This window comes from Onychomys torridus, chromosome 1 (assembly GCF_903995425.1).
Source record: "Onychomys torridus chromosome 1, mOncTor1.1, whole genome shotgun sequence".
NCBI classification, from domain to species: domain Eukaryota; kingdom Metazoa; phylum Chordata; class Mammalia; order Rodentia; family Cricetidae; genus Onychomys; species Onychomys torridus.
The window spans coordinates 143226047-143245266 of NC_050443.1; the positions used below are offsets into that span (position 1 = coordinate 143226047).

Consider the following 19220-nt stretch of genomic DNA (forward strand, 5'->3'; position numbering starts at 1 on the left):
GTGTGAAAATTATCGGGGAGAAGCATCTGGTCTTCATACCCAGTTCCCATCATCAGTACAAGCCACTTTCCTGCTGTTTACACAACCTAAAACAATTTGAATAGTCCAAAGGAAGCATGGGAAACCATATAAATTCCTGGGGGGGGGGGGCAGAATCTTGACACAGCTGGAATGTGCTCCACCTGTTGAGATGCGGGCCGAGCTACTTCATGCATCCATGGCCTTCCTGCCCTGCACAGACTGGAGAGCTGTAGTAACTGGGAAATAGCTGGTTTTTTAATGTGCTCTCAACAGAGCCAGCAATAAATAAAAACTGATTGCCTGACTATTTTTTAAAGAAATAATTTCTCAAGAACATACATCAATCTGAGACTAAGAGAAGCTGTAGCTGTCTCATGGCGCTATCTGGCACTGAACAGCAGAGCAGAGGCATGCCCCACGCATGTGCACTCCAGATTCTCTGGCTTCTGATACTCCTGCCATCACGTGGTGAGCAGGTCACCAACTGGAAACCCTCCCACTTACCCCATCAGCATCAAATGCAGCTCCAAATCCATATTCTCCCCCTTTCATGGCTTCCAGAAGCGTGGTTGCATAGGTCAGGTTTGGGTCTGGGTGCTGCCCTCCGAAGTCTTCCAGTGGGACACAGTTTATTGCAGAGTTGGCTGGGGCCCCCAGTTCATCACACAGAACTTTTCTCACATAGGGTCCCATAACTAAAAAAAGATGGATGAGAATGTAAAAACACTTGAAGACCACTCTTCCCTAGGTATTTTCTTCTGGTTAGAAAAAGACAAAAACAACTCACTTAATAGAGATTCTACCATCATTTTTTAGGCTATAATATAAAACAATAATCATATCAATTGTATCACTTATTGAGCATCTACCATGTGTCAGGGACTCCATTAAACAGATAAAAGATGTCAATAATCCAGTGAGATGAATTTTTTTTTCCTTGTGGTTTCCTAAAACACTGCCTTTAGGAAATTAACTCTATAATAATGATTTATTACCTTCTGTTTTTCATGTATTAAGTACTTCAACTGAGTATATCAAAAGCATTAAAGGGCACTGGTAATTCTCCTTGCATAATTGTTGTAACATTGCCAAGTTAAGCATCCAAATGCCAGAAGCTTCATATAAAACAAAGCACCTCTTGTAAAACAATGAATGCTATGCAATAATAGCTACTAGGTGGACCGAGAGACCTAATGTGGAACCCCTATGTTAAGAACTGAAAGGATCAGATTACGAGGGTGAGGTGCATGACTCTACATTCCTGGGCTCTTATCTAGCAGTGAGACAAGTCAAATCTTCAGATGAGTGGAGAGGTGAGACAAAGGGGAGATACCTAGTGGGACTCCATGACTTGTGAAAAACGATACCCATAGGTGAGACTTCCCAGAGAAAGCAGGGTTTTGAGTAGGACTTGAAGGAAGACTAAAAGTTTGAGAAGGGTGGTAGTGGGGACCACACAAGTGGAAGCCATTAAAGCAAAGAAGGAGAGGGCCACCATGCACTCACTCCTGTCCGCTGAAATGTGCCTGAGATCACTTTCTTTTGTTTTCTCCCAACATGATACAGTTCTCACATCATGAATATCTCTTGCAACCCAATCCCCTTGTCCCTTCCTCTAGAGAAAGGATCAGGTTTCTTTTGGGAAACCACATCTTTCTCCAAATCACTCAAACAACTAGGGTATGGCTAAATCACACTGTCCCCTCAGGGAGGGAAGTGACCTACATCTGACCACTCTGACCCCCAGTCATCAACCCAAGTGTCAGATTCAAGGATGGACATAGAGTACAAGCCAAGCAATGAGCTGCAAACACAGAGCCAAGAACTTGGAAGAGCTTTTCCTGGAGAATAGCATCAGCCCAGGAAGAAGGAACAAAGCATCCCAACCACATACCCTCAGAGGAAAGCCCCAGGAAGGTGAGACTTGAGTGTGCTCAGAGGTCCCAACAGATAGTCAACATGCCAGGCAGCCAAGGGTGCAGTAGAATATTATTTGAAGGTGTGTTACTTTTGTTTATGTTGCATTTGTTTAACTCTGTGAAGCTGTGTTACTGTGCCTGACTAAAACACCTGATGGTCTAATAAAGAACTAAATGGCCAATACCAAGGCAGGAGAAAGGATAGATGGGGCTGGCAGGCAGAGAGACTATAAAGAAGGAGAAATCTGGGAGACAGAGATCTAGCAGCCAGAGAAGGAGGAGGACACCAGGGGCCAGCCACCCAGCTACACAGCAAGCCATGGAGTAAGAGTAAGATTTACAGAAGTAAGAGGAACAGGAAAATCCCAGAGGCAATAGGTAGATGGGATAATTTAAGAAAAGCAGGCAAGAAATAAGCCAAGCTAAGGCCAGTTATTCATAATTAAGAATAAACCTCTATATGTGATTTATTTGGGAGCTGGGTGGCTTGCACCCCAAAAAGAGTAGAACACCAAAAACAATAATACAGGGGTCACCAAAATCTTGAGGTACACTCTAAACATGACTGAAACAAACAGCAAAGAGGAACCTATTCACACAGGGAGACTGCTTTAAGAGAGATGAACAAGATGGAGCAAGATGGCTGAAGATGCTACCAAATGCTGGTGGGAATGCACATGCCAAAGCCCTCAGTATTGCAGGTGTGTATGTAAAGGGAATGGCTACTTTGGACAACAGCTGAGTTCTTTTTTAAATAATTTATTTTATATGCATTGGTGTTTTATCTACATGTATGTCTATGTGAGGGTGTTGGGTCTCCTAGAACTGAAGTTACAGACAGTTGTGAGCTGCCATGTGGGCTCTGGGAATTGAACTGCTCTTCTCGAAGAACAGTCAGTGATCTCAACCCACTCTGTAGCCCAACAGCTGAGTTCTTATAGAGCTCATCAGATATTTACCATCAGACTCCACAATCCTGCTTCTAGAAATTTACCCAAAACAAATGGCAACATACATTTCCATAAAAACTTGTTTGTGAATATTCATAACACCTCCAATTGTAGTAGCTAAACACCAGGGGTGGGGAAGGCTAATTTTTATCAACTAGCAAATAGATAAACTGTGGTACATCAGTACAGTAGAATACTACTCAAAAGTAATAAAGAACAAAAAGGGACACACGTACCCTGAACATTATTTAAAAAAGAAAAACAGTTGGCTGAATGAAATGTGAAGCAAAAGACTGCTGAGTTTATTCTTCCACTTATATGACTTTCTAGAAAAGGCAAAACAATGAAAGCAGAAGAAAGATAAATGGCTGCCAGGGGCTGCGGAGAGAGGGCAGAGTTGACTACAAAGTCCAGCAAGAAGTCCATAGTCCTCAAAAATGAAAAGTTAATGAAGAGTTGTGTGTTTGTGATATTCATAACAAGGCAAATAAATATTTTTTTAAAAATCACTAGAAGAAGGTTGACACTGGAAAGTAGGACATTGACTGCAGAAAAGAATTGGGCATCCATGTTTTCCATGATAATTTAATTCAGCTGTTTAAATTACAGAATGTAGCATGATTTTTTTTTAAGTCAATAAATAGGTAGTCTTGATCTGCCTCACACTCACATGGTACAGTCCCAAATTTACTTGTTCAATTTTTGTTTTCATTTACATCAAAAGAAAGTAACTGGAGTCCTGAAATTTTCTAGGACATTCCATAGATCTGAAAATGTAGAGGTCTTTAAGAGTTCTCAGCCACTGCTTTTAGAAAGACACAAGCGCACCTCCATGCATGGCATCAACTCGGATCTTCAGCTGGCTAGGCCCAGTGAGCAAACTCTTGATGGCATTAAAGTCAAAGATGGTCCGAAGAAGGTTGAGATAGATGTCGACGGGGTCCACAATCTCCACTGACAATGGGAAAACAGAGAGAGGGAGGAATATCAATGAGCATACCTGGAAATCATCTTTAGAGGTACAAAAAAATTATTACCCTAATGATGCAAAATTCTGATCAAAATCCCATTTAACCTGCATGCTACATGGGCAAGGAAGGGTCCATTTGCAAACAAAAACTTAAATCACAGTACAACCAAAATTCAACAAACTCTTCAGATGAGCAGTGGTACAAATAATCCTCTATACTCTTTTTGCAAGGGAAAATTAGCCACTAGCAGAATTCAGGATAAAAATGCTCTGTCATCTCTGCCCACACCTTCCCAACACCTCCCTCCCCCAGCTGCACACACACTAACAAGCATCCCACATATGCAGTGGTCTCTCCTGTGGGAGAGCCAAAGAATGACTCAGCTGGTGGGAAACACAGAAAGGAGTGACCTCAGCTGTGGCCCTTACTTTCCAAATGCTATTATACACACTGGATCCAAGCACGGGACTGGTGATGTGGAGCTGGATTCTGATTTGACATATACCCTCTTTCACACTCAACCTACTACCTAATTTCCAGGGGAATGCCAAACATCTGCAGCTCCTCAGTAAACACAAGAGCTCTCCAGTGTGTCACTGAGAATCCCAAGCAAACCTTCCTCTTTAACTCATGAAAACCAGAACGCAGAATATGGCATCATTTCCAAACATCTAGCAGCATATAATTAGTGCTCAGAAGGTATTTTTCCTAGGAGAAGTAAATGCTTGAGTTTGGGGAACCTAAAATTTTTTCTAGGAAAAAAAGTATTTTTTAAATTTGTAATTACATCTACTTATCTCTTTAATTTTGTGTGTGTATGTGTGTGTATGTGTGTGTGTGTTTATGTGTGTATGCACATTCATTTGGGTATATGCACATGAGTGCACATGCCTGCAGATGCCATATGTATTGGATCCCCTGAAGCTGGAGTTGTGGGTAGTTATGAGCTGCCTGGGTGCTGGAAACCAAACTTGGCACTCTGGAAGAGGAGTAAGTGCTTGTAACTAATAAGCCATTTTTCCAGCCCCCTATAATTAAATTTTTAAAGTTATACATCTATTACTTTTCAATGTCCTACTACTTTGGAGCTGAAATACTTAGGCCTACATTAAAGATATTATAAATCAATATTTTTTTTTCAGTACATCCAGGTCCAATATTTAATATGTGATATAAATTATTACCCTTCATCTGGTCAAATACATGTCTCCAAATATTTAACTTACATTTAAATTGGCATATAAGTATCCACTCAAATTTAATTACTTTTTAAGGAGCACAGCCTGTATTTAATCATCCACTGAAATGAGAATATTAATTCAGAAAATAATTAAAAACCACTATCTGTGAACTATACATCTGAAAATGCTTGATTTTATGCCTCAAATGCTTTAGACATTTTACTTACTCTCTAACATAAGATAATTTTGGAAATTTCATTCTGGTTCTTCAACTCTTGAATCATTTGCCTAAAAATATTTTATGTTCACAAGGGACAGTTCAAGGAAGCAAGGCATTCAGGAAAATTGAACACTCCCATTGTCTAATATATGCTCTCAGCACTTTAAGATGAGACACCACGGACTATTTGCTTTCAACTAATTCAAGCATTGCTCATTACTTAAAACAATATAGCACATAAATTACTTCAAAGGATTATCTCCAAATTATTTTGAGGGACCAGAAAAACCTCCACCTACATCCAGACTATCACCAGCACTTTAGGGAAGTCACCCAAGGAACAATGTGGCTACAGTAATGAGTTCCCCCAAAGACTCAAGTCTCCCAGAAGCTATAAAATCATAAATATGCCCAAAACAATTAAAATAATATGACTTCTTCCTGATGGTAATGCCTGATGGTTCTCATCCCTCTGATAGTCCCAGTCTTTCTAATCATATACAGTCGGACATATTTGAATTACTTTGTTAGCTGCAACACAATTGCAGTTGCCTAGATAATCCACATGAGTACATTCTTGCATGTGTGCACCTCTAACTAGATCAATAACAATAGACACTTTTCACCAGGCAGTAGTGGTACACACCTTTAATCCCAGCACTCAGGAGGCAGAAGCAGGGGAATCTCTGTGAGTTCAAGGCCAGCCTGGTCTACAGAGTGAGTGCCAGGATGGCCAAGACTGTTACACAGAGAAACCCTGTCTTGAAAAAACAAGTAGACACTTTTCACTGGTGCAATAGTGGCATGAAGGTTATAGGGGTAACCAACTGCTTTTGCATTTGATTTGAGGCCTGCTCTGCAGGAGGATATTAATATCTGCTACTATAAATCTGGTCAAAAGCCCATAATCCAGGAGATCATAGGCTCTAGGGGGAAATCTACTACTGTTACCTTGCTAAATTGAAATGTTACCAAACTGCCAAATAAATATTTCTATTTATGTTTATATTTATACCCACAGATTAGTGTTGCTTTCAATGTTGGCCCCAGTAGCTTCTTCTGCCATGGAAAATAGTCAATGCTAATATAGAACTCATAACTGGTCCAAGTGCTGACAGGTGATTATTGAGTGCTCAGCCCTAAGTAGGACATCTTTATCAATGCTCTCCCCTCTCAAGGTACAGAGAACACCACAGAAGAGGGGACATAGAGAAGATCTAGAGGATGGGAAGAGCATTGTTAAATACTGTCTTCTATATGTAGCATGGTCATGGTGCTTAGGAACTCATTGCAACTATGGGTACCCACACAAGATCAAACAAAGAAGATCCACCAGTGTTCCAATGGGGAAGCACCAATTAGACTCAGTGGGTCAAAAACAAACAAGACCAACAAAACAAAATCAAAACAGAAGAGAACATAAAGATGAGAAGAGGGCAGGTATGATGGGGTAGAGAGTGGAGTGTATGAGAGTGGTCAGAGGTGATATGATCGAGATCCATTGTTTACGTGTATGAAAATACTGAAGAATAAATAAATGATACTGTATTTTATTTTCAAGTGGGCACTGTTGTGTCTAGTGGCTTTCAGTAGATTCTCACTACCTGAGCAAATGATCAACTCAAAACTTTTCAAGAAGGACCTAGTATCAGTAGCCCATCTACTATCTATTTTTTTTTTTTTTTTTTTTTTTTTTTTGGTTTTTAGAGACAGGGTTTCTCTGTATAGCTTTGCGCCTTTTTCCTGGAACTCACTTGGTAGCCCAGGATGGCCTCGAACTCACAGAGATCCTCCTGGCTCTGCCTCCTGAGTCCCGAATGCTGGGATTAAAGGCGTGCGCCACCACCGCCTGGCTGTCTATTTTAATACAGTCTATTTTAAGCTTTCTCTGACTTTAAAAATCATGTGCCCAGGTTGGGAGGGTGAATCTAGAAGAACTTATGAGGAAGAGTGGGGAATGAATATGATCAAAGTGCATTGTATTATTATGAAATTCTTAAAGAATTAAAATATTATAGTTTTAAAAATCACATTCCCATGATAGTTCATCTTTTTGGTCTAGTTGAATTACTTGTAAAATCAGGACACGATTAAGACACAAACTGTGCCCAAGCTTGTAGAGGCACTAGAAGAATAAAATAAGGTAATTCTATTGTTTCCTCTATGCCATCTATACAATTTTAGTTGTGTAAAATGGTAAGGTGAATATTCATGGCATGAACATTGCTAGAGTAGTCATAAGAAATTGGTAAAACAAGAAATTGTGTTCTTAGTTCTTCCAAAGTTTATTTACTTAACCATGTAAGATAATACTTGTCAAATTCAAACTTATTCTGGTTGCTTTTCTTTCTTTCTTTCTTTCTTTCTTTCTTTCTTTCTTCCTTCCTTCCTTCCTTCCTTCCTTCCTTCCTTCCTTCCTTCTCTTCTCTCTCTCTCTCTCGCTCTCTCGCTCTCTCGCTCTCTCGCTCTTTCTTTCTTTCTTTCTTTATTGAGACAAGGTCTCTCTCTGTGTGAATACATTGGGTACCACCGTGCCAGGCTTGGCTGTTTAATTCTTGAACCACTTGCCTAAATACACTCAGTAATTACCAAATTCCTTTGTAAAATCTCTGAACACAGTGCTTGGTGAATTAAGCAGAACTGCATAGCTCAGGCCTGGCCAAGAAACTCTTCCCTCCCACAAGAAGTTTAACAACCCATTGGCTTTTTAGCTCTCTTACATTTTCCCACATCTTCACCTTAATTGCTTAGAAATTATTCAAAGACAAGTTTTGGCGACCCACAGTTTATTCCATGCATGCTATGGTGGAGTCAACCGCAAACCTCTTCCTACATAGAAAACGATAGTTTGGGTAGTGGCTTTTGAAAATGTCAAGATCTAAATACAGAGATTTCTTCAGCATCTTTCTGCATGGCGTATACTTCCTAACCATTCATCCAGAGCCACTCCTCAAATGACCAATTGAGTATTTCCCAGGAGAACCCTTCCCTACAGAAACTACTGATCACCACCAAGGACTGCTGCAGCCTCATGCATGCCTAGACTCCACCATATGCACCCCTCTTGGAAAGCTGTCCCACTCATGGGACACTTCTTCATAATCCATTACCTCTGAATGGTTTGAACTTGTTCTCCAGGTCAAATTCTTGTCTTCCTAGTCGAGATAGGTCAATTCGAAGATCAGGACATATGGCGTATTCCTCAATTGTTTTGCTGATCTGGTAGATTTTGTCTGAGACAGCATCTGGTGCAGGACCTAAAATGTGACAGCCAATATGTGTTTATTTTAAAGCCAATGTTCTCTGAATGTCAATCAGAGAAACAGGACTGACCTCCTGTACTGGAGAGGAGGATTCATCTGGTCTCTACACAATGAACCAAGATGCACAGTCCCACAGACCAGGCATTCCCAGCTTGGAGTCACTCATTGTAGAGGATATTTGATCAGCCCTGCCTGCTCTGTGTAGACTGACAACCCACATGTTTGTTGAATCTACTTCTAAGCAATGATACATATACTCTAAAAATAGTTTTACACCTGCTGGGGAGACCCGGTTATGCAATGAGCTTTATTGGGGATATGACACACAGACAGGATATGCATTGGACAGAAGTGAGGGCTTCCAGATTTAAACCGCAGTTCCCCAAGTGCACGAGAAATTGAGTCCCCCTTCTTCTCACTATTGTGTCATTGATATGTGGGCTTTTCCAGGTAAATCACTTTTTCCAGTTTACACTCTCTGGCACAACTAAGTTTTAAAATGACGGATAACTAAAAATGCTTGATACATTTCCTCAGAAGGTCAAACTGGCAACAGTGATGGAAAAAGAGATTTTCAATGAGTTGAGTATGAAATCAGTACTTGGTTTCCTCCTCTTTTTAAACACATGGATCCTCACACAAGGCTTTGGTGGGTTTTTGTTTGGTCTTGGAGACAGGTAGACATATACTTCATGGCCTTAACTATAAAAGACAGCTGGATAGTTCTGAGTGAGAATCACAGTGGCTGACTATATTTTAACTTCCTCCTGAACAGAAATTGTTTCTAGAGTTGTCTCATTCCCCACCCCATAGAGCTGCACTAGCCAATACAATGACCATCCACCATAGTTAGCTACTGAGTACCCAAAATTATAAATTGCTACAATTATAAAATGCATACCAAAATTTTAATGTACATAGTACAAATTTAATGTACATGGTACAAACAACCATGTAACAGGTTATATTAACACTTTATATTTATATATTGAAATATTTGAATATAGTATGCTAAATAAATTATATTACCTAGACACTCTCTTTTTACATTTTTATTACAACTATTAGAAAAATTTTACATTTATATGTATGTTTCATAACACATTTGTTATTGAACAAAGCTACCTTCTTAGAATAAGAAGCAATGTTTATAAGAAGGAATGGCAATAGCCCCACTCCAGCAGGAAGGGCAGAAGACAGCCTGATTGGTTACATCAACAGCTATCTTACATGGGATGAGTGAACACCTCAAACACACAGAAGGGCATGGGTGATGGATCAGTCAGTAATATGCTTTGCCATACAACCATGAGGCCCTGCGCTTGGATCCTCAGCACTCACATAATGTAAAACGCCAGGCATGGCAATTCATGCCTATAACCCTGGTGCTGGACGACATGGGCAGGAAAACAGAATTCTAGCAGTTCACTGGCCAGCTAGTCTAGCCAATGAGAGAGATGGAGACCTTGTCTCAAAAGAAAAGATGGACAGTGACAGAAGAAGACACCTAATGTCCATCTCTGGCCTTCATGCATGTACATAACTACACGTACATACATATGTAACTATGTACACACACACACACACACACACAGAGAGAGAGAGAGAGAAATGTATAGAGCCTTTTCCCTTTACTCCTTGACATTTTAAAATATTTTTTATGGTGACACTATATTTGTAAAATGTGATTTTATTTGTATATTAATAAAGTTGCCTTGGGGTCAGAGCAAGCCACAGCAAAAGCTGGGTCGTGGTGGTGGTGGTGGTGGTGGTGGTGGTGGTGCATGCCTTCAATCCCAATACTTGGGAGGCAGAGCTAGGAGGATCTCTATGTGTTCAAGGACACAGCCAGCATGGCAACACATGCCTTTAATCTCAATACCAACCATAGAAGACCTGGAGGTCTGTACAGACAGGCAGTGATGAGGAGGTCATGTGGCTGGGTTTACAACCAATGAGAAAGCAGAACAGAAAGTCTATATAAAAGACAGGACACACAGAAGTAGGTCTCTTGTGGAGAGGAAAGACAGCAGAAGCAGTGAAGGATAAGGTTTTCAGCTCTTGCTCTGACCTTGTGGCTTTTAACTCTGCAATTGGCTGTGTTTCTTATTTAACAAGATGGTTACATCTACAGTTTTTAAATTATTTATTTTTATTGTTTGTTTTAATTGTGTGTGTGTGTGTGTGTGTGTGTGTGTGTGTGTGTGTGTGTATAAGCACATGAGTGCAGATGTCCACAGAGGCCAGGGGGATTAGAAACACTGGAGCTGGAGTTACAGGCAATTATGAATCATGTGGTGTGGGTGCTGGGAATCAAACTTGGGTCCTGTAGAAGGGCAATGCAAGATGTCCTTAACCATTGAACCATCTTCCTAGCCCTTCCTTACCATTTTTTGCCCTTCACAAAACTTAAAAAAATGAATCTTGTTTTGTGCTTGTGGTTTGCCAGATTAAAAGAGAGTTTTACACACACACACACACACACACACACACACACACACACACACACACGCACACATCCAGGTGCCATACTACATTATTTGGCTATGTATTATGGGAGATTTGTTCACTCTGTCCCCTGAAACTGCCAATAAACTGAACTTTGATTCAGAGGACCGAGTCCACACTCAGCTAACCAGAATAAACCATAGAGTTGTTTGGGGGATTCAGATGGGGAGAAAGGGACACAGGAAGGAAGGAGGTGTGACTTAGGAGTTTCGTGGACCTTTTTGGATCTTGAGAAAGCAGAGAGGAGGGTCTGCTGGGCTTTTCTCCATCTCTTTTTGGATCTACCAGGTTCATACCCTACTATCTGACTCCCGAGTTTTAATTAATAACAGAATAATTTAGACAATCATTACAGTGTCTATCACTTTTATAAAGTCTGAAGTCTAACACCAAAGCACACTGATTTCTTAAACTAAAACAAGCTCTATCAGGTTACATAATGCCACCCATGCTGATACCCTCAAACAAATGCAACATAAACAAAAGTAACACACCTTCAAATAATATTCTACAGCCGGGCGTTGGTGGCGCACGCCTTTAATCCCAGCACTCAGGAGGCAGAGCCAGGTGGATCTCTATGAGTCTGAGACCAGCCTGGGCTACAGAGTTCCAGGAAAGGCTCCAAAGCTACACAGAGAACCCCTGACTGGAAAAAACAAACAAACAAAAAAAAAAAACCATAAAACCCCTTACTTCACAGACTAGCTAAAACCATCTACTGTTTACAAACGCTCCTCCCCCATGACTCACCCATGGTTTATTTATCATCGCTGTCACCTCTGTCACCACTGTCACCACCATCACTGCTCTTTTAAATCTTTTGAAAATGTTACACTCAAGCTCCTACAGTTCACAAAGTCCTCATCGTCCATCTGCCCGATCTAAGCCCACCCTGTACTCTTACTTCGCACCTTCCATCACCTGATTAATCCCAGAATATCAGCCTAATTTTATCTGTATTGGTTTCTTATCACAGACAGGACTCTGGGGTCCTCATGTGAGCCCATGTATATGAAAACTCATATATAACACATTAGATATGTTACATGGAGCTTTATACTCAAAGAGACAAATAAAGTATTATCACCCTCTTCAAGTGGAGAAGCCGAAGTCAGAAAGCATGGTATGTCTTTGTTTGTTTGTTTGTTTGTTTGTTTGTTACAGCACGAATCTTAAAAGTTCTTATTAATAAAATCAAACCTGGGTCCAGGTATTGGGGTGAACGCTGAATAATCAGAGAAACAGAACAAGCCATAGCTACCTCACCTTGCCAGTTCCTCAGCTGATTTCGTTTCCTCAGACTGGAAACCTCTGTGTCTTCATCCAAAATTAATCTCAGCTGAACTGTGCTGCTCAAAGCATAAAAGCTTAACCATCCTAGTTCCTGGTCCTCACGCCTTATATACCTTTCCACTTTCTGCTATCACTTCCTGGGATTAAAGGCGTGAGTCACCATGCCTTGCTGTTTCCAGTGGGGCTTTAAACTCACAGAGATCTAGATGGATCTCTGCCTTCGGAATCCTAGGATTAAAGGTGTGTATCTAGTGGCTGTTCTGTTCTCTGACCCCAGATAAGTTTATTTAAGGTGCACAATATTTTGGGGAACACACTATCACCACAGTTTGTTTTAAGATTTTTTTTTTTTTTAAGTTTTATGTGTATGGATATTTTACCTTCATGTATATCTATGCACCACCTAAGTGCAGTGCCCACAGAGGCCAGAAGAGGGCATCAGATCCCCTTGGAACTAGGGTACAGCTCAGACCATTCTTAGCTGCCATATGGGTTCTGAGAATCAAGCCCTAGACCTAGGAAAGAGAAGTCAGCCTTCTTTCCAGGGGCAGGATAGCATGTCTTAACCAAGGCAGCATCTCAAAAATGCCACAGTCTATGTCAGCTTGCGAACCCCTCACACCACCCTATGCTTGTGATGCCCTGCCTCTCTCACACTGCCATTTCCCAATCTCAGAGCATCAGCAACACCTGCTCTCACTGCCGACACGCCCAGACTCCCATGCGCTGATGGGAGACATCATGAAGTTGTAATCTGGGTTCCCAAAGAACAAAAGTGCTTACTTTGACCTTCACAATTTCTCAAGATCACTCCACAATTTACCCAGAATACCTTCCACAAAGTAATTTCATTTGTCTCAAGTTCCCTCTCTATTTCTACCCCCACTGTCTTAGCAAGAAACTTGTCATCATGCCTTAAATAAATAAACAAACATACAAGGGAAACTATTCCCTACCATTTCCATTCTGCACCCTACAAAGCTTCCTCCACAGCCACGTCTGCCTTCTTCAGAAGTCTTCCCACTTCCAGGACTCTAGGCAGAAAATTCGCTCCACAGCAGACTAATCACGTGACACAGTCAAGCTCATCTCCTCTCACGCCTCTGTTATTTGGCCACTTAGCTATAAGAATTCAACAGATAATGTTCCAGAGGAGGCTGAGCAGGTTACCAGCCTAGAGTGAGGACTGAACATCAGCGTTTTTATTGTCCTCAAAACATACTTACAAGGCAACTTGATTCCAAATATTCCCCCACTTCCCTGAGCCTACTAAGTCTAGAGACAAGTTCTAGCCACAAGGTGCATCAGTTTAATGCACAGTCAGAAGAGAATACACTCTGAGGATGAAGCTGAATCTCCCCCACGCCATTAAAAATGTTCATTTCACAAATGCAACCAAGACATGCAAGCATGTTAGAAGTTAGGAGTTAGTTAGAATGATCGAAGGATTTTCAATGTAGTAAAGGCTCAGTGGTAGGGTCATCCCAAACCCTCTCAGTAAAGCACAACCCCCTGCATTTTCATCTACAGAGTGAGTATATAAATTGCTTTGGCTTGGCTATAGCTAATGTCCCACCAATGGTTCACATTGGTCCCCTCTGTGTTGGTGCTGATGTGGCAGGACCTTTGGCCTAGAGAAAAGTGGTTAGTTAAGCCGATGGAAGCACCATCCTCAGATGAGATTAATGTAGTTCTTATGGGATCCTGGTGAGTTCCTCAGAGAGGACTGTTGTTATTAAAAGAATAATTCTGGCCCCTGAGACCTTTTGGCTTCCTGTCTCATCATGTGACTGTTCTCTGTTGTAGAATATTATTTTAAGGTGTGTTACTTTTTTTTTATGTTGCATTTGTTTAACTCCGTGAAGCTGTGTTACTGTGCTTGTCTAAAACACCTGATGGTCTAAAAAGAACTGAACGGTCAGTAGTGAGTCAGGAGAGAGAAACAGGCAGGGCTGGCAGGCAGAAAGGATAAACAGAAGGAGAACTCTGGGAGGAGGAAGAGAAGAGCCAGAGAAGGAGGAGGACATCAGGGGCCAGCCACCCAGCTACACAGCAAACCATGGAGTAAGAGTGAAAGGTATACAGAAGTAAAAAAAGGAAAAAGCCCAGAAGCAGAAGGTAGACAGGATAATTTAAGAAAGCTGGCAAGAAACAAGCCAAGCTGAGGCTGGACATTTATAATTAAGAATAAGCCTCCATGTATGATTTATTTGGGAGCTGGGTGGTGGGCCACCCAAAAGAAAAATGAGCCAAAAGACAAACAACAGTTCTCTTCATCTTATATATACGTCCACAATGATATCACCCATCACCTTGTGATACAGCCAGAAATGTCCCCACCAGATTTTAAACATATGGGGCTAACTGATCTAAACTTTTAGCCTTCAAATCTGTGAGTTAAATGAAACTCCTCTCTTTATATAACACTCAGTCTTGGGTGTTCTGTAATGGCAACAGAATTAGACTATTACACAAATCATATTTTCTCCCCTCATGCCTCACAGAACATCACAAAGACAACTGAGGCACTGATAAGATATGAAGCAGGGTTGGCGAGATGGCTCAGCAGGTAAAGTACTTGCTGCCAAGCCAGACAATCTGAGTTTGATTCCTGGAGCCCACATGATGGAAGGAAAGGACTGACTTCCACACATTGTTCTCTGACTTCCAAACATGCTGCCCCCTACACACACACACACACACACACACACACACACCACAAATACACAAACACACACACCACAAATACACATATACACACACACATATATACACACATACACAAAATAAACAAATCAATGTAAATATATTTTTAAGACATGAAATTAGATGCTGATTTAGAATGCCTATTTGAAGTTCATTATTCACTTGACAGCTTATATATCCTATTTCTCTACAAAATAAAAAATTCTGATTTCTGGTATTACCAATGTACAAAAATCTCAGAAACTTTGTATTTCATCTGAACTCTTCCAAAGTTGCTGCTGAACTCGATGTAGGCTTTGGGGGAGCTTTTTGAGTAAGACAGCACAGCTCTAAGCTGGCTTTCAGTGACAGGGCATTTGATGGATGTGGTAACACACATGTTTAATCTCAGCATCTTAAGGCAGAGGTCAACCTGGTCTATACATAGTGAGGCGCTGTGTCATAATGGGGGAGGGGAAGAGATGGGGAACTTAGGTAATTTAAGTTTTTGCTTTGTTTTTAAATAAATTTCATTATGTATTTGAGGTTTGCAACATGATTTTGTGGAATATATAGAGAAATAAAGTAAGGTCTGGGTAGATAGCTCAGCTGGTAAAGGGCTCACCTTCTAAGCATGAGGACCTCAGAGGAAAAAAAAGAGGAAGGAAGAAAGAAAAGGAGGGAGGGAGGGTTGGAGGGAGGAAGGGAAGGAAGGGAAGGAGGGAGGGGATGTTGTGGCATGAATTTGTAATCCCAGCACTAGCAGACAACCTGTCTTTTAAAAAAGAATGACTCTAAAAGTTGACCTCTGCCCTCTACATGTACACACACACACACACACACACACACACACACACACACACACGAAGAAATACACTGAAAGTTGACCTCCGACCTCTGTGTACACACACATACTGAATAAAATGGTTACTACGATAGAACAAATTAACTTATTTATCATAACACAAGTAGTTTTTTTGTAGCAAAGCAAGTAAGGTAAAACTGAACAAAGTCATGAATATACTGCAACTCAATCATCCATAACATTCATCCTGTACATTGTATCCCTGGAGTTGTTCATCCAACATGTCTGCTTGTTGTGTCCTCTGATTTCTATTCCCCATTTTCCTCCCCTTGGCAACCAACAATGGCAAGTGCCATTTTAGTCTCCATCTCTATATAGCTGATGATCATTGATTCCACCTGTAAGTAAACTCACACTTCACTTAGCAGAATGTCCTCTAGGTCCATACATGTTGTGACAAATGACATCCTTTTTCTAAGGCTAAATAATATCCCATCATGTGAGTATCACATTCTTCATCCATTCATCTATTAACAGATACCCGAGTTGTTTCTATATATTAGCTATTGTGGACAATGCTACAAAGAAAATGTGAGTGCAGATTTCTTCACAATATAGTGACCCAACATCGCGGTGTTTCGAGGCAGAAGAGGCATGGCTTGCTCATAGGAATTTCCGTTTTCCTCCATACCGTTTTCCTTAGTGGTTACACCAGTCTATGTTCTAGTCGACTGTGCTAGACTTCTCTTTCTCCGTGTCTTCTCAAACATTCATCTCTTGCTATTTCATAGTCGCCATGTATAAGGTGAATTTGTTATTGAATTCTCTAACGTGTTCTCCCTAAAGAATGCTCCACATGTCCTGGGGAAGGACATATACCCTGCTGCTGTGAGAGAACAAATTCTATCTGTGCCTGCGAAGTCCATTTGGTACAAAATGCAGTTCAAATCCCAGATTTTCTTGAAAACTTTCTGTCTTGTTGATCTACCCATAGTTGAAAATTGGATATTGAAGTTCTCTGCTGTTGTTCTCCTGATGCCCATTTCCTCCTTCCTATCCATTAAGATTTGCTTTACAGATTCAGGAGCCTCAGCACTGAGCACATAGATGTATAACTCTATGGCTCTGAGTGAACTGATCCCTTTATCATTACCAGCGACCTTCTTTTGACTTTGTAATATTTATTTGACTGGAGTTCCATTTTACCTAAGTGTGCCAGCCCTGATCTCCTCTGGTGTCTATCTTTCAGAAATATCTTCTCCTGCCCCTTCCCATTCCACTTATGTGTGCTCATGAAGCTTCAAAGAGTCAATTACAGGCAACAAGAAGATGGCTCTTATCTGTCTGTACCCATTCAGCCACTCTACATATTTTAATTGAAGATATCAATCCATTTACATTCTGGGACATTACTTATAATTACTCACCCCTGCCACTTAGCTGCCTGTCCTCTGTTGTTTGCTAGGCCCTCTGTGACTGTCTTCCACTTTTTGGGTCTACTTTTGTGGCTTGGTGATTTCCTGTCTATTAAGCTTTGATTACTTCTTCAGGTGTAGACATGCTCTAGCTTTTCCTTGTAATTAGTGTGTGTGTGTGTGTGTGTGTGTGTGTGTGTGTGTGTGTGTGTAACATTCAACATGAATTGTTTATGAATGGTTTATTTTTTAAATAATGTGCAAAATGGCTACATGGAAAGAACAATAATAAAGTCTTCTTCACAATGTTCTGTTGTACTGTTTTGCCTAGGGCCAGGAATAATTCACAATAATAACTGGCTTTTATTAAAATTAAGCCTCATAAGCAAACATATTTGATATTCTAGATTAAAGGAGACTGAAGGGTCTTAGCAAACAAATGTACAGTTCTGAGATGCATCTTTTTTTCTTAATGAAATTGTTGTAAATAACACTTTGACAATCACTGGGAAGAAAGGTGACCAGAGATTAAGTTTCAAATGGTGTTAGAGGATTAGTGTTATGTTCGTTAGATCTGTGTGATGATAAATCACTATTGTCAGCTTGACCTAGGAGACACATCTCTTGAGGTTGTTTCTACAGAGGTTTAGTTGAGGAGGGAAGACTTTTAAAGGAGTGTGGGTGGTACCATTCTGTGGGCTGAAGCCTCACACTGCATAAAAATGGAGATTGAATTCAGCTAGGCACCAGCTTTTCCTCCCTTCCCCCCACTTTTTCTCTCCCCTGCACACCTTCCCTTCCCATGGTGGACTGTGTCCCCTCAAACTGTGAGCCAAAACAAGCCCACCCTCCCTCAAGTTGCTTCACATCAAGGGGTTCATCATAACAAGAAAAGCAAGTAGCCCAGCGGTGTGACACTCTAGTTGTGTGGGAATGTGTCTTTCTTTGAAAGTGAACACAAAGTATCTAGGTATGGAATGTCTTCGTGTTGCATTGTGCCTTGAAATACCCCAGGGGTTAAGACGATTAGCAAAATGGGGAAAACACAGTAATGGATACCTGGAGTATATTTATTATCTCCCTACTTTTCTGTACATTCTGTTTTTTTAAAGAAATTCATCTCACTGCTCACTAGGACTCCAGACTGTACATTTCTATAAATTTAAGAACAAAGTAAATAACTATATATGTAGCGAGAGAAATTCTACACTGAGATCGAGACCTAGGCTACATTTATCTGTGTCTAAGTTACTTTTGGAAGGTCACATTTGGAAGTTACTTCCAGAGTAACTCAGTCTCCTGGAGCTTCAGTTTGTTTTTTCACAAAATGATAGAGAGATTTGAAATGGCCTCCAGTGTACATTCTAACTTTAAAATCCAGACTCCTTCTGTATGGGTTCAGTATCAACTATCTAGTCTTTCACTTGGCTGAAGCATACAGGAGATCAATAGACCAGCTCTGAGCATCTGAGGGACCATATGTTACTTCCTTGGGATCAAATCACCTTGGGCCCCTCACCAATTTTTCTGAGCTGATTCCTCCACTTTGCCTGCTTACCATCATAGAGTACAATAATGCATGAGGAATGAAATCAGATAAGGCATATTTGGAACCACATACCTCCATTAGCAACATTAAACTTCACTCCAAACTCTCCCCCTGGTCCTCCAGGACAGTGGCTGGCCGTGAGGATGATTCCACCAGCTGCCTTGATCTTCCTAATAATGCAGGAGACTGCAGGTGTCGACAAGATGCCATTCTGCCCAATAATCAGCCGTCCAATCTAAACCATCCAGGAAAAAAAAAAATGCAAGCTTCACAGAACTGAAGGCATTCTAGCAGGAAAGCACCCCAGGCTCTGCTAAGAGGTACCCCATCTCCTATCCAAAGAAACTGAGCAGGTTTTATTTTAGGAAAGCTGAATAAAAGGAATTCCAGCACTGTCTGCCCTACCCAAAGTCTCCAAGCCCATTCGGGCTGCTCATATC

General features: G+C 40.9%; 1 protein-coding gene across 1 annotated transcript in view; it reads right to left on the reverse strand.

Moving 5' to 3' along the window:
- Positions 1–19220, reverse strand: part of Pgm5 (phosphoglucomutase 5) — a 172950-nt gene that overhangs the window by 128297 nt on the left and 25433 nt on the right. Inside the window, exons 2-5 of the mRNA XM_036193917.1 lie at positions 18853–19015; positions 8373–8519; positions 3719–3844; positions 526–716 (exon numbers count right to left, since the gene is read on the reverse strand). Coding sequence (XP_036049810.1) covers positions 526–716; positions 3719–3844; positions 8373–8519; positions 18853–19015 — 627 coding nt within the window. The remainder of the gene's footprint in view (positions 1–525; positions 717–3718; positions 3845–8372; positions 8520–18852; positions 19016–19220) is intronic.